The sequence below is a fragment of the Chroicocephalus ridibundus genome, chromosome Z (genome assembly GCF_963924245.1).
Source record: "Chroicocephalus ridibundus chromosome Z, bChrRid1.1, whole genome shotgun sequence".
NCBI lineage: Eukaryota > Metazoa > Chordata > Aves > Charadriiformes > Laridae > Chroicocephalus > Chroicocephalus ridibundus.
Window position 1 is genome coordinate 59,575,750 of NC_086316.1, and position 15,216 is coordinate 59,590,965.

At 40.0% G+C, this 15,216-nt stretch overlaps 1 protein-coding gene across 1 annotated transcript in view; it reads right to left on the reverse strand.

The window, feature by feature from the left end:
• ANKRD31 (ankyrin repeat domain 31) overlaps positions 1 to 15,216 on the reverse strand; it is a 66,701-nt gene that overhangs the window by 18,750 nt on the left and 32,735 nt on the right. The window contains exons 15-21 of the mRNA XM_063319582.1: positions 12,966 to 13,160; positions 11,990 to 12,132; positions 9,860 to 10,019; positions 9,297 to 9,400; positions 8,446 to 8,524; positions 4,033 to 4,129; positions 14 to 1,064 (exon numbers count right to left, since the gene is read on the reverse strand). Of these exons, the coding sequence (XP_063175652.1) occupies positions 14 to 1,064; positions 4,033 to 4,129; positions 8,446 to 8,524; positions 9,297 to 9,400; positions 9,860 to 10,019; positions 11,990 to 12,132; positions 12,966 to 13,160 (1,829 nt within the window). The remainder of the gene's footprint in view (positions 1 to 13; positions 1,065 to 4,032; positions 4,130 to 8,445; positions 8,525 to 9,296; positions 9,401 to 9,859; positions 10,020 to 11,989; positions 12,133 to 12,965; positions 13,161 to 15,216) is intronic.

Below are 15,216 nucleotides of genomic sequence, written 5' to 3' on the forward strand. Positions count from 1 at the left end.
TCTCAACAATTACCTGCAGTTTGAATTCTAAAACGTTTTCTCCTGGCTTAATCCTTCCCGATTCAAGCAGATCTATCAAGTGAAGCTTTTTCCTATTTTTTCTTCCATACCTCACTTGTTTCTGTTCACATTCCTGGTTACTATAGCTCTGGGAAGATTTTTCACTGAGTTTTACTGGATAATCTGTATTTGAGGTATGATTTTTAAGCACCGAGTTGGCATTAAATGAGTTCTCACTACTCCAAAAGATCCCTTGCTGCAGAGTATTAGGGAAGTTCTTTGTAGATGTTGACAAAACTACTTGCTGCTGCTGCTGGAAAGCTTCATTCTTATTTACATATCTGTGTAGATCCTCATCTGCAAGAACCTGCTGGTGGTTGCTGCCTGGCTGACAGACATTGTTATTGACAACAGTGCTTCGGGGTTCTACAATATTTAATGCGTTGGTCACTGAAGTGGGATTTAAAGACTTGATTCCTTGTTCCACAGTTGCTACACAATCAATGTTTTTTTGCTGTGAGCACTTTGTTTTAGCAGTGGAAACAGTAGGTTCCGAAGGCAATGTCACCACTTCTACAGCATTTGTCAGCATTGACATGTTGAAGGGATATTCTCTTACCCTGCTTTTGGATGCCAAAGCATGATCAGAAGCCTCTTTGCTTCTAATTGCTTCTTTATTTGCTTCCGTCTCATCGAAGCAGATGTGTGGATGTTGGCTGCGTTCCTGAGCTGAAAATCTATTTTCTAAAGAGAGATGTGCCTCTACTCTGTTTCCATTAGGCGTGCTGGCACAAAGCCCCATATTAAATGTAACTACATCAGGACACATGATTTCATCAGCAGTTAAACTTTGTCTTTTATCATTTTCACAGGAAATAACTAAGTTTGAGGTTTGCTTCTCTGAACATGATGCACTGAACACTTGCTTTGTTTTTCTGTAATTTTGCACTTTCTGGACTAATTCTTCCTGGGTTTGGGCAACAGTCAATAGACGCTTTTGCCTAGAAGCAAGGTTAACTAATTGCTTCCTCAGTGCTCCTTTTTTAAGAGATTCCACTGAAGCCCTATAGAAAATTTTAAAAAAGTAATAACAAGGACACCAGAGTTACTATAAACACAAAAAAACCCCAGTTTAGTAGACATATCCCACCAAGAACAGGAATAAGTTTCAAAGGACTCTGACAACGCCTAAAATTTGAACAATCTTTTTATCATATATGAAGTTTATAGTTCAAATCCCAGGCTTATGCACAATAAACTGCAGAATCCCATCTAGAAGTAGGATGCAAAGCATCAAAATTTCAGTAATATCCTTGTCCTCCTATACTACCCTTAATTCACAGAATTGAAAATGGGTCTGTATTATCACTGTCTGCTCTTTCATTACCACAAATCACAGTAGTTCACTGAACTCAATGCCTCTGCAGCTCTAATTTGTAGCCTTTTAAAATGAGCTCAGGATGAGATACTGAAGGATGATACTATTATAAATTTTTTGCAGTGTATGTATACAACACAGCATTTTTGTGAAGCCACAATTGTAATAATACCACTTATCATTAATAGAAGAGGACAGAACAGTTTAGGATGTTGTGTGTTAGTTTGGGAATGTCTCTCCCTTCACCAGATGCTGCTCCCTAGCTGAGCTGGTCTCTCTGTGGAACTCCTTCCCTGGGGGATTTTAACTCCTTCCTGCTGGAAGGGAATTCCTTATTTTCCCCAATTCCTTTGGCACAAGAACCACCTGCCTAGCATAATATTCTTTTCTCTGAATTCCCCCTCATGGGACAAGTGATTGCACTACCACTCTGGCACCAAGCTGGGAAGAGAGGGGAGTACCACAAGGTGTTGGAAAAGGAATAGCAGCAAGGAAGGTTTGCTTGTAACTCCACCCACAGTAGAGGTGCCATGCAAGTAAGACCATCCCACTCTTGAAGACTGTTGAGGGGATCGGGACAGAGGTACAGAATAGTAGCTGGTGCAGAACAAGGACACCCAAACCACAGTGTGACAGTATTGTTGTCTGTACTGTGACATTGCTTGCTGTCACATGTGTTTAGAATCCATGACACAATCAATGTATCAGCATGTAGTCAATCACTAATGTGTGTTAAGATTTGACAACTATGGACTCCTACACAGGCCCGTGAGGCCCCACACACTTTTCTAGCAGTGTTCCTTCAGGGAAGTTTTGCTGCTTTATTGCTACACAGGTACAGCAGAAGCTGCAACTGAAGAGGTAAAGACAGCATGACTTAAATGACAAAGGCAAAGTAACTTACAGCCACTCACAAATCTGATGCTTTATTTTGCTCATTTTTCTTAGGGGAGAGATACATGTTAATATCTTAAAAGGAACAGACAGAAATGGAAAAGTGTTAGTAGTATCTCTCCCTAGACCAACTAAATGAATAACAGGAAGATGGAAAATGGGATGATGCCTCCTGATTTTCTGTACATTTATGTATCATTTGACAAAAGCTTGTATGCTAATTAGTTAAAAATAAAATGTTCACCATACAAATAATAAAAAGGAAATTTAATGTAATTTGGCATGTAGCTCATTATTGTTGATGGATAGCTGTTGCATTAACTGCAGGGTATCTGCAATACCCAGAAATATTTACTATTTTGCTCTGGAATACAGCTTCACTCTCAGAAGGCAAATAAATTTCTGTAGATATGAATTTTACTGTTCTTGTTTCTTCATTCAGCCACTAGTTCATTCACAAGGATGATTTGGAACCCTAACTTCTCTTCACATAAAACCATCTGTTTTTTTAAAATTATCTGAGTAATCTATGTAACTTACATTTTATAGCTGGCAAAATGGTTTGTGACAGAAATGTTCCAGTCTTTTCGCTCAACCAGCCTATATGTTTTGCCACAGAACTACCTGAAAGCTATACACTGTTGCTTTTACATGACCAAAAGAATCCTGCTCACAGAAACAATATGCAGACATCCTCATCAGATGGCCTAGAAGCATCCATTGTACATGATGCTACATTGTTAGCTGAGCACTCACCACATGACCTGCAGTCAGGGAGTCCCTCTTAGAAAGAAGTAAAAAGAGGCCTTGTAAGAGCTAGCAGCAGGAAGATTCACATAGTCCATGCTCACACCAAGGTGAGCACTCCCAGCTCACATTCGCGGTGCCCTCACAAAAAAGAAATGTCTGCAGGCATGCTTCAAGCCATTACTCTTAATGGCTCTTGTGGGGCTGTTGAATCATAGAATCACAGAATCATCGTATGTGTTGGGTTGGAAGGGACCTTTAAAGGTCACCTAGTCCAAACCCCTGCAGTAAGCAGGGACATTTACAACCGGATGAGGTTGCTCAGAGCCTCATCCAGCCTGGCCTTGAATGTCTGCAGGGATGGGGCCTCCACCACCTCTCTGGGCAACCTGTTCCAGTGTCTCACCACCCTCATTGTACAGAACTTCTTCCTAATGTCTAATCTAAACCTACCCTGCTCTAGTTTAAAACCATTACCCCTCATCCTATCACTACATGCCCTTGCAAACAGCCCCTCCCCACCTTCCCTGTAGGCCCCCTTTAGGTCTCCCCGGAGCCTTCCCTGCTCCAGGCTGAACAACCCCAGCTCTCTCAGCCTGTCCTCATAGGAGAGGTGCTCCAGCCCTCGGATCATTTTCTTGTTGGTTGAACACTACCAATCTCGGGGTGCTAAAGAAACAAAACCGGACACAGGGACACTAAAAGTAGTGTCTGAATAGCTCCTGCTTTCCTCCATGATGCTGCAAAAGTAATCTAATTGCTCAGTACCTCCATTTCCTAATATCTGCTTTGGTATCTTTCCAGACCTTTTGTATGTTCACTACCTAATTTCAATGTTCACTGCGTGCACAGTAAGTGATCAGTATGCATTAGCTAAACCTTGAAGTTCTTCCTTGATGTAAACTCTTACTGGAGGTAGCTGAAGCCAATATGGATGACGCTTCTGCAAAATCTGAATGAAAATCGCAGAGTTCTGCTTTCATGTTACTGTATTCTACTTGTATTCCACTTACCTGTATTTTTTAGCAAGGGTATCCCTTTCCGTTCTTTGTTTTGCAAGCATTTCATTCAAAGTATTTTGCATCTGAGACAGCCTTTGGATATACACATCTGTCCAATAATTTGATATAATCAAAATGATGATGGCAATAAGCAGTAGAAAATAATTATAGCAGTAACATTTTTAATGTGGCAAGTTCACAGCCAAAGTATGAAAATATTGTTACAGCAGTACCAAATACTGTCATGCATACTAACAGCTCTTTACAAGTATAGTACTTTTAATGAAATTCTTCATAGAAAGAATTAAATACAAGTTTTACTTTAAAGGAAATAGCCCAAGTACTGGAAAATTTTTAAGTGCAAGTGCCTTGTCTAGCAAATTACTAAGAGAACAGGACAGACAAAAGAACTGTCCTACAGATGATAAGCACTGAAACTTTTGACGTTCTTTGAGTTGGAAGGAGATACATAATATGACAATTATATGTGAGGCTACCTGCTGACGTTACATAACCTTAAGAAGGTGGCTAAAACCTTTATGTTTGAAGTATTATAGAATAGCAAAATGAGCTTAGCCTGTTCCAAGTTACATATCACGGTAAAAACATATGTATCATAGTTTTACATAGTTTCAAATCCATATTACAAAATACAATTAATTATAAGTTTTCCCTTTTTGTTAGCTAGATTTTTCTAAAATAAGAAGAGCAATTACAAATTCTTCTTCATATGCCCTATCTCTTAGCAATATAAGATAAGGGAGAGCTTAGAAGTCAGGACCAGCAGATACCACTGGGATAATATGCTAAACATGTAATCTAATTCCAGGACAAACTCTAGAACAGGAAATATGAGCTTTCCATAATAATGAAAAATGGCTAATTACAGGATTAAAAATGGCAATTATAAAATGTTTCCCCAAACCTGTTTCATAGTATCTACCAGTATTTACTTACTTATTAAAATAGAAAAATATGAAAATATTGCTCTTATTAAGGCAGCTTAATAGGGAATCTGAATCTATTATTTACAGTAGGTTGTACTGCATGCAAATACCTTGAGGATTTTATTCTATTTTATAAGTTTGTCAACGTACTTCTGCGTTCTTGTTGAGTCTTGTGCCTCTTCACATGTAATACCTACGATTTAGTTTAAAAGGTGCTAGATTATTAATGCTTTTGTCAGTAGTGGTAAGAGATCACCACGTTCATTTCTCTCATACCACTAAACAGGAAACGTCTGATAGTTTTATTTTGCTCATTTATGAAATTGCACTGATCTCTAACTATAGGCTTCTGCCTGTTGCATCATCTACCTGTTTGTCAAATATTTTTCAAGAAAACCTCCACCTTGGACTTCCAGAGGGCAAACTTTGACTTGTTAGGACACTGGTTGAGAGAGTCCCTTGGGAGACAGTCCTGAAGGGCAAAGGGGTCCGGGAAGGCTGGACGCTCTTCAAGAAGGAAATCTTAGAGGCCCAGGAACAGGCTGTCCCCAAGTGTCGCAAGTCTAAAGGGCAGGGAAAACGGCCAGTCTGGATGAATAAGGAACTTTGCATGGGACTTAGGAATAAAAGGAGGGTTTACCACCTCTGGAAGAAGGGACAGGCAACTCAGGAGGAGTACAGAGATCTCGTTAGGTTATACAGAGAGAAAATTAGGAAGGCAAAAGCCCAGCTGGAGCTCACCTTGGCCACTAACATTAAGGACAACAAAAAAAGCTTTTATAAATACATCAACAAAAAGAAAATCAGGGAGAATCTCCATCCCGTACTGGATGCTGGGGGGAAAGTTGCAACCAAGGACGTGGAGAAGGCTGAGATACTGAATGCCTTCTTTGCCTCTGTCTTCAATAGCCAGACCAGCTATCCCCAGGGTGCTCAGCCTCCCTAGCTGGAAGATAAGGATGGAGAGCAGAACAACCCACCCATAATCCAGGAGGAAGTAGTCAATGATCTGCTTCTGCACCTAGATGTACATAAGTCTACGGGTCCGGATGGGATTCACCCAAGAGTACTCAGGGAGCTGGCGGGAGAGCTCACCAAGCCTCTCTCCATCATTTATCAACAGCCTTGGTCAACAGGGCAGGTGCCAGGTGACTGGAGGGTGGCTAATGTGACGCCCATCTACAAGAAGGGTCACAAGGAGGATCCGGGGAACTACAGGCCTGTCAGCCTGACCTCGGCACCAGGAAAGACCATGGAGAAGATCATCTTGAGTGAGCTCTCACTGCAAGTGCAGGGCAGCCAAGGAATCAGGGCCAGCCAGTATGGGTTTAGGAAGGGGAGGTCCTGCTTAATCAACGTGATCTCTTTCTATGACCATGTGACCCGCCTTCTGGATGCAGGGAAGGCTGTGGATGTTGTCTATCTGGGCTTCGGTAAGGCCTTTGACACCGTCCCCCACAGCATTCTGCTGGAGAAGCTGGCAAATCAGGGCGTAGACAAGTGTATTCTTCACTGGGTTAAAAACTGGCTGGATGGCCGTGCCCAGAGAGTTGTGATTAATGGGGTGAAATCCTCTTGGTGGCCGGTCACCAGTGGTGTCCCTCAGGGCTCAGTTTTGGGGCCAGTTTTGTTTAATATCTTCATCAATGGTCTGGATGAGGGGATTGAGGGCACCCTCAGTAAGTTTGCAGATGATACCAAACTAGGTGGGAGTGTTGATCTGCTTGAGGGTAGGAAGGCTCTACAGAGGGACCCGGACAGGCTGGATCGATGGACCAAGGCCAACTGTACGAGGTTTAATAAGGCCAAGTGCCGAGTCCTGCACTGCGGTCACAACAACCCCAAGCAACGCTACAGGCTTGGGGAAGAGTGGCTGGAAAGCTGCCCGGCAGAAAAGGACCTGGGGGTGCTGGTGGACGGCCGGCTTAACATGAGCCAGCAGTGTGCCCAGGTGGCCAAGAAGGCCAACAGCATTCTGGCTTGTATCAGGAATAGCGTGGCCAGCAGGAGCAGGGAAGTGATCGTGCCTCTGTACTCGGCACTAGTGAGGCCTCACCTCGAGTACTGTGTTCAGTTCTGGGCCCCTCTGTACAAGAGGGACATTGAAGTGCTGGAGCGTGTCCAGAGGAGAGCTCCCAGGCTGGTGAGGGGTCTGGAGACCAGGTCATATGAGGAGAGGCTGAGGGAGCTGGGCATGTTTAGTTTGGAGAAGAGGAGGCTGAGGGGAGACCTCATTGCCCTCTACAACTACCTGAAAGGAGGCTGTAGAGAGTCGGTGTTGGCCTCTTCTCCCAAGTAAATAATGACAGGACCAGAGGAAATGGTCTGAAGTTGCGGCAGGGGAGGTTTAGATTAGATATTAGGAAGAATTACTTTACTGAAAGAGTGGTCAGGCAGTTGAACAGCCTGCCCAGGGAGGTGGTTGAGTCACCACCCCTAGAGGTATTTAAGAAACATCTAGATGTGGCGCTTCAGGGCATGCTCTAGTGGCAGAGATTGTAGGTTGTTTGGTTGGACTCGATGATCTTAAGGGTCCTTTCCAACCATGAAGATTCTGTGATTCTGTATTGATTTTAATTAACAGTTCATATGCCATAGATTTGAGTTGGAAGTTATGAATCCGCATAATTCCATATCTCACATTTATTTTTAAAGGGATAAATTGACTATTTAAAATACCATTTGAAAGCTCCACCTGATATTCAGGAAAATAAATTTAGAACACCCCTTCCTTTCTGTCCGGAAGCAAAAATGTTTCATGGGCATGAGCTGCTCCAAAGTAAACTGCCCTGCCTAGATGACTTCGGTCAAAGGCATTCCTGCAGCAAGCTTTGCCACTTAAACAGTCATGGCACAGACAAAATAGACTCAAACTGCTACAGAGCACCAGCATTGTGATCTCCTAGGAAGTCAGTGTCACTTAGTAGGCTCTTGAGATTAATCTGAGCTGAGATTTGATAGCCTGAGACAAATTACACCTCTGGGCACCAGCATTTCTGAAACTGCCCATCATCCATAGTGTCTGCCTTAAAGATTTCTCTTTTTTCCCCTCATAAATTGTTTTAGGCTTCTGAAAGTCCAGCTACACCAGAATGAAAAGGCTGCATCTGTTACTTTACATACAGACGTAGCTGTTCTTGATCACAGAAGGGCTCATGTACTTGTAACTGAATAATGCTGCCAACAGTGTGTATTCTTATCTAATGATCCCTTTTTATATGATTAGGTTGACTTGAAACACATGCCTCCCAGTAGGACACTTTCCTTTTTTGTCATCATATTCATTCCTATGTAAACTGGAACTACTTCAGGAAGTGCACTTACCTGTGAGCTGTTATAAAAAAACTTATTCTCTGAAGCTGTATTTTCCAGAGGAGATATTAAAATCTATTACATGCAATACTATTTCAAAAACAATTATATTACAAAAGATATTTACCCCCAAAAAAGAAGTGAAACAACTTGAATTTACATCTACCTGCATCTTTGGAAGTTCTCAATTCAAGTAGCAACAGTTCTTTTTGCTGCTGTTCTGCATCTTGTATGGCAGCAACAGACTCCTGTTAACAAACACAAAAAGTAACAGGAAGTAGAGCCAAGAGCACCATACAAAACACAAGCCACAATGTATGGTCTGCAGGATAAGCACTGGTGGACTCAAGTCATTCCAGGCAGGGAATTACTGTGTAAAGGCAATAGGGACACTGGTAGGACAGACATACATAGTGCCAAGGGTATGCTCTGCAAGGGACTGTGACGGCCTGGTTTTGCCAAGGCATTCATGTTCAAAGTCCCACCCCTGAGCACACTGCAGGGATTAGACAGTGCATTTCACCATGACAGCATCACCTAGACAATGTGGGCACAGCCTACAAATAGCAGCAAGAGCTCTCCTAACACACAACTTCTGCAAAAATCTTCCTGGCTGTTTTAAATTAAGATTAAACAATTTCTAAGTACCTTCATTATCATGAAGAAAAATCATTACTCTTTCAAAGAGCCATTTTGAAAATGTGATGAAAGGCCTCAGGATTCCTGACCTTTTTTCTATTTATATAGGCAATAACAAAGGTATGTAAGTATTGACTACTGTTTGCACAATAAATATAAGTAAACAGGAATCATGAACAGAGAGAAGTGATAATATACACCATTATATACTGTGAACCACAACCTATACACTGTAAGCCTCTACATGGTGCTGTTTCTTACGCACATTCTAAAGGGTTAATTATTTACATGACATTTTTATGTTATTCAGTCAGTAAATGACACTATGCAGTACTACACTACGAAGCAATTTAACAAAAATCTATTATCTATACTTACAACACTGTATTTCTCATGTTGTGGCTCCAAAGCTGCATCATCATTTTTACAGTAGTCACAACAATGACGTTTTGATCTTCTTGACCTAGGAGGACATTTCCTCTCTCCACAATTAAAAAAAATTAATAGAATCTTAAATGAAATTGCAGGAGCATAATAGGTTAGATTAGCTAGTATAGGTTACAAAGATGCAATGGCAGATCACATCATTAAAAAAATATCTTGTACATGCAAATGAGATCAAATTTAGGTAGCATAAGGAAATAAGTCTTTAAAGCTACCACTTTCGAAAACACACGGTTCCTGTGAAGGGAAATGGATAATAACAAAAATATGATGAGTCAAGTATGTCCTTATACCTCATTCTTTCAGGAAAAAAACCAAACTCCTGTATCCTGTCTTCTGAAAATAAATAAATGAATAAATGAAATTCAGAAGTTAATAGAGTTAAAAATACCAGTGACAGGCAATACGCAGCTCTCCAAATCAGAAGCAGTCTAATGTACAGTTTTTCCTTAAGACTACAGGGTAATCCTAGGATTTTCATTACAAAACCAACATACCTGTAACTTCTGTAGTCTCAACAGGAAGTGCAGAGTCCATAGCACTGTAAGGCTTCAGCAGTTCTTTCATTTCATCATCACAAGCGCCATCCAAAGCACTTTTCCCTGAATCACTCCTCTCACAGGGATTTGCTCCATGCTGTAGCAGAATCCTGACTGCCTATTAAATATTATTATTTGTATTGTGATTGTTCTTGTTGTGGACTTATAATACAACTCTATGTGTTGTATCTATCATAAATCACAAATAATAAAGGTACAAATAAGATACTCTAAAACCTGTTACACTTGCAATCCCAATTAAACAAACAAGACAACAGACTTATATCTTACACTTCTAATTTTTCCATTAAAATACACAAATAATTCACAACTTGACATTAAACCTACCATCTTTATGGTATTGTTACAGAGAGCACATACAAAACTTCATATATCTATAATAAAAGGAACTGGTCAATTGTATTAAGACAAAAGTGCAGAAAAGAAGTAGACGTGTTTTATTTAATCATTTAATAGTGGCTTTGTTTTTTGCTTACATGCACTGATTATTTTTTTCTTAATTCCAAATCACTTGCAAGTCTGCTTAATTGTAAAATGTGGAAATGAAATTAGGGCATCAGTGGAATCATCTACCCCCTAAAATTCAGATCAGATGAAAGTGTTGACGAGGTCAGAGCTTGGATGGTAAAGAATTTTCATACATACGATTTCTCATCTTTAGCATTTCTTCTTCCTTACATTCAGAGTGCTGTTAAGTATCAGAAAGTATCAGAAAGAGAATACTCTTTAGAAGTTCAGAACCTTCTCCATCGGTTTTCCGCCACAACACTGAGTAATAGCTCACATGTTTTCAAGAACCTTACTGATAGTTTGGCATCAGGCCTGTGAAATCATCTCCTTCGTTTTATCTTTGCTCACAGAAAAAATAAATGTGATGAAATATCAGCTCTTCTGACAGGAATAGAAGTGGTACGTTTGAGCTGATTTGGCATCACCCTTTTATGCTTAGTACCCTGGAACGCACTGTGCCAAATTTTATTTGTGTGTAGTACTGGGCCCCACAATTTAAGAAGGATGTGAAGGTCCTTGAAAGTGTCCAGAGGAGGGCAACAAAGCTGGTGAAAGGGCTGGAAGGCATGTCCTGTGAGGAGTGGCAGAGGACTTTGGGCTTGTCTAATTTGGAGAATAGGAGACTGAGGGGTGACCTCATTGCTCTCTGCAGCTTCCGGAGGGGCGGGAGTGGGAACAGAGGTGCTGAGCTCTTCTCCCTGGGAGCCAGTGACAGGACACATGGGAATGGTTCAAAGCTGCGCCAGGGGCGGTTTAGACTGGACATGAAGAAGCATTTCTTTTTGAAGAGGGTGGTCAAACACTGGAACAGGCTTCCTAGAGAGGTGGTCGATGCCCCAAGCCTGTCAGTGTTTAAAAGGCGTTTGGAGAACACCTTTAACAACGTGCTTTAACTTTTGGTCAGCCCTGAAGTGGTCAGGCAGTTGGACTAGATAGATCATTGTAGGTCCCTTCCAACTGAAATAGTCTATTCTATTCTATAGAACCATAGAATGTTTTGGGTTGGAAGAAAAAAAATGAAAAAAACAATTGATTTTTCAATAGCAGGCTTAGGGTTTTTTTCTTGACAAAAAAGAAAATTTTTTACAATGAGGGTAGTGAGACACACTGGATCAGGTTGCCCAGAGAAGTTGTGGATGCCCCATCCCTGGAAGTGTTTAAAGTCAGGCTGCATGGAGCTTTGGGCAAGCTGATCTAGTGAAAGATGTGTCTGTCCACGGCAAGGGGTTGGACTAGATGATCAAATTGATAATGCTCAATTTCAGTATTACTTTTAAAAAGCCCAATATGTGGGAGAGAACCATGGGGAGCTATGAATTTCCCAGATTTGCCTGCTGGACTGAAAAGGTCAACTAACTGTACAATTTCAAGTGTCACTATTGAAAAATATTTCTCTAGTTTTGATGACTTTAAAAAATTTGGGTATATTTCCTAAATGCAAATCACACTGAAATTGTATTAGTAACTTTGACTTTCCTTATTTAAACCAGGATTTTGCTTTGCTGACCCTCTGCTGGAAATTAGGCTCAGGAAATCAAATGTAAAAGAAAAATGTACCTCTAAATAATTGCCAGAAACAGCATCATGTATTGGCAAAATACCATCCAAATTTCTGCTGTTAACATCAGCACCAGCTTTCAGTAATTCTAAGATCACTTCAGTAAATCCCCTATTGGAAGCTTCATGAATTGCTGTCCAACCTAATAAAAGCAAGATGACACATATAGCATGCATCTGATTTGGAAAGATCCATACAGCTCACTAATTAGGGACTATACATTTTGCTGCATTTGCTGTACTATAAGCAATGGACTACTTTCTTTTAAGATAAATCTTACACAAACAATCATCTTGAAATGCCAAGGTAAATTATTTTCTGTGTAAGTTAGTTTACTTTAGAGAAAAATGTATCCAAGACCAAGCAGAAAAATAGTTTACTTTTCTACTACACTACTAAAAATAATAAAACCCCCAAACCAATAGACTAGAAAGACTCTAAAAACTCAGAAGAATAATATTAATAGTCTGATTTCTAATCCCAATGGCATTTTACAATATCAAGTCTGCCAGGCACCCAGAATAGAATACCATCCATTCTGAGACTATAAAAATAGAAATGCATTATACATTTAGGTAGAAAAAAAAATAATCTTGTCATCTGATTTTTGTCCTCATTTCCTAAGGAAATAAGATTTGTGAGAATGTGCTTCACACGCGTAAGCATTAGTTGTCCCGACAAACTTTCAAGTCCACTTTCTGGACATATGTCTGAAAATGTGCTCTTCAGCAGAGGAGACAGACCTGATTAATGCCCCTGCTGAGAAAAAGGCTGCATTAGCTTCTTGCTGAGACACAAAATACAGGGATTCACTGCTTGTGCTTGCATTCACTGAATGACTTCCTTTGCGTCTCACTATCTTATCACTAATCAAGAATCCATATTAAAATTACATAAATAATATAAAAACATATAGACTATAAATTATATAAAATTGTATCATAAAACAAGCCCCAAAGAGAGTAATTTTCAAACCTGCATAGTCCTGTTCATTGACACAAATTCCAGATGATATTAGAGTTTTCACCAAAGACAAATCTCCTCTCCTAGCAGCAACATGCAGTGGAGTTTCCCCTTTTGCATTTCTCTTAGTTTTCATCTTGCTCCTAGCTCTTGTATTATAGGTATTATGTAAAATTACAGCTTCTTTTCTGGTAGATACAGAGGGCTCTAAACACATATTAGGTGTTCATTAGGAACCACAAAAAATATTTCATTATAAACAAAGAATTAAGCTTCATAACTCATTTGAATTCATGTAAATATGTGCAACACTGTTGCCTTAATTATTCAATAACATTAATTGAATACACCAAAAAGTTAAAGGTACTGCGTAACAGCTCAGATAACAAACAGACCATATACAAAAGAAATCTAGAAGATTTAAGGGTACAACTGATTAGGGATCAACAAAAAAGGTAACAAGGTTGAAGTTTTATACTGTATAGAAGTAGGGAGTATGTAACCTTTCCCCATGGACTGCTTTCAAGTTACCAGACATGCCTGCTAAACATATAAAGTACACACATATAGGTATTTAAGGAACTATATAAAAGTGAAGACTTGACTGTCACCTCTTTTCCACTCCTAATTCTGTATGAGGGAAGAGATAGGTTTCTACATAAGGCATTTTTACAGCTGTGATGTGAAAAAGTCCTGTAGGCTGATTACAGATCTTTGATTAATGTCTAGTGACATAATTGAACTGCCTTTTAATTAAACCTGTGCAGGACTGGACCAACAGTTGTAAATAAATTTGATTTAATCCTTCTCTTACTGGTCCACAAAGCAAACCACATCCACTTTAAATTTTATCACGTGATCATCACACAGGTCCTAATTCTAAGGCTTCAGATAACAGATATATCAAACTGTAGGAGCTACAAAGAAAAAAACAGATTTAAAAAGTACAGATTCTGTGTACAGTGTAAGGACAACCTCTTCCCCCAAACTGCTACCAAAAAGGCAGGGTGTATAAACCTTCAAAAGCTCCATCATGCATGTTAGCTCTTTTTTTAAACTCCTGTTCCTGCTGTTATAATACTGTGCTATCAGATTTTTAGAAAAGTTCACCGTGTTCTTTCTCAGATTTTTAAAAAACTGTAATTTGTCCAAAAAAAGGAAAGTGTAAGGTTTTAAATAAGCATTTTGCAACTCTTATCCATGTTTTCTTAATTATTCCTATGAACAATTACTTGCTGCATCCCAAGCATTTCCTCTTCTCAACAGACAAGCTGTCTTCCCAAATATTTTCAGTTGTCAGTATCCATTGCTATCAAGCATCGTCCATGATTTGGCAGCTGCCTTTCTTCAGGCTCTTCCTGCCTTCTGAAAAATCTGCTTTTCCAAGGTTTCCTTTAAGGTAAACTACTGAGCTTGTCACCCAAGACTGTTTGGAAGAACATGAAAGACATACTGCAACTATATTAAAGACAGACATATAGTAAGGATATATCCATAAGAATTTTAAACTAGCTGTTCAGGCACTGCTGCAGCCAGACCATGCCAGCATGGAGCTCACTGGAAGCTATTCTAACTAAGCTATTCTAAGCTAACTAGCTATTCTAAGCATTCAGGTGGCCCTCTTTTCATTGGGGGTGCTTGGCCCACACCATATGGGCAACCAGAAGAGCTAAAGAGTTTCTTTTTTAAATGAAAACTGGGATTCTAGAGCACATGGAGGGGTCACATTATTGAAATTCTCCTCCAATCTGAGACCTGCTTTTCTGTAAGATAATGTACTGTGTTTTGTCTAAAAGCTTTTAGTCTTGAATTCCCAAAGCAATCATCCACTTTCTGGTTCTTCCTTTTCTTCCCCTTTGATTCATGGGAGAATAGCCTAGGGACTCTTTGGAGATGTGGGAGGAAAAAAAGGTGCACAACAGCCCATTAAGCTAATGACCCTTAGCAATATCTGCGGCAAGTGAACAGAAATAATTGCAAAGTTTTCCAGTTAAGTTGTCATGCACAACAGTTTTCTTCATGGTTGTTAGGAAACATTTGCCAAAGCATAATGGGACGTTGGTATGTGAATCACAAAATACTAGTTCTCCACGGAACGCACTGCCAGGTGGGTCATGAGCAGGAAAGATCATGAACTTGGCAAATACAAAACCCAGTCAGCACATGTACAAAGATAAGATGGAGAGATCACAGTGACCAGCAAACAGACTAGATCAGGCTGCCATAGCTCAACAACTTCAGGGATATCGTCCTTCAAAAAGAC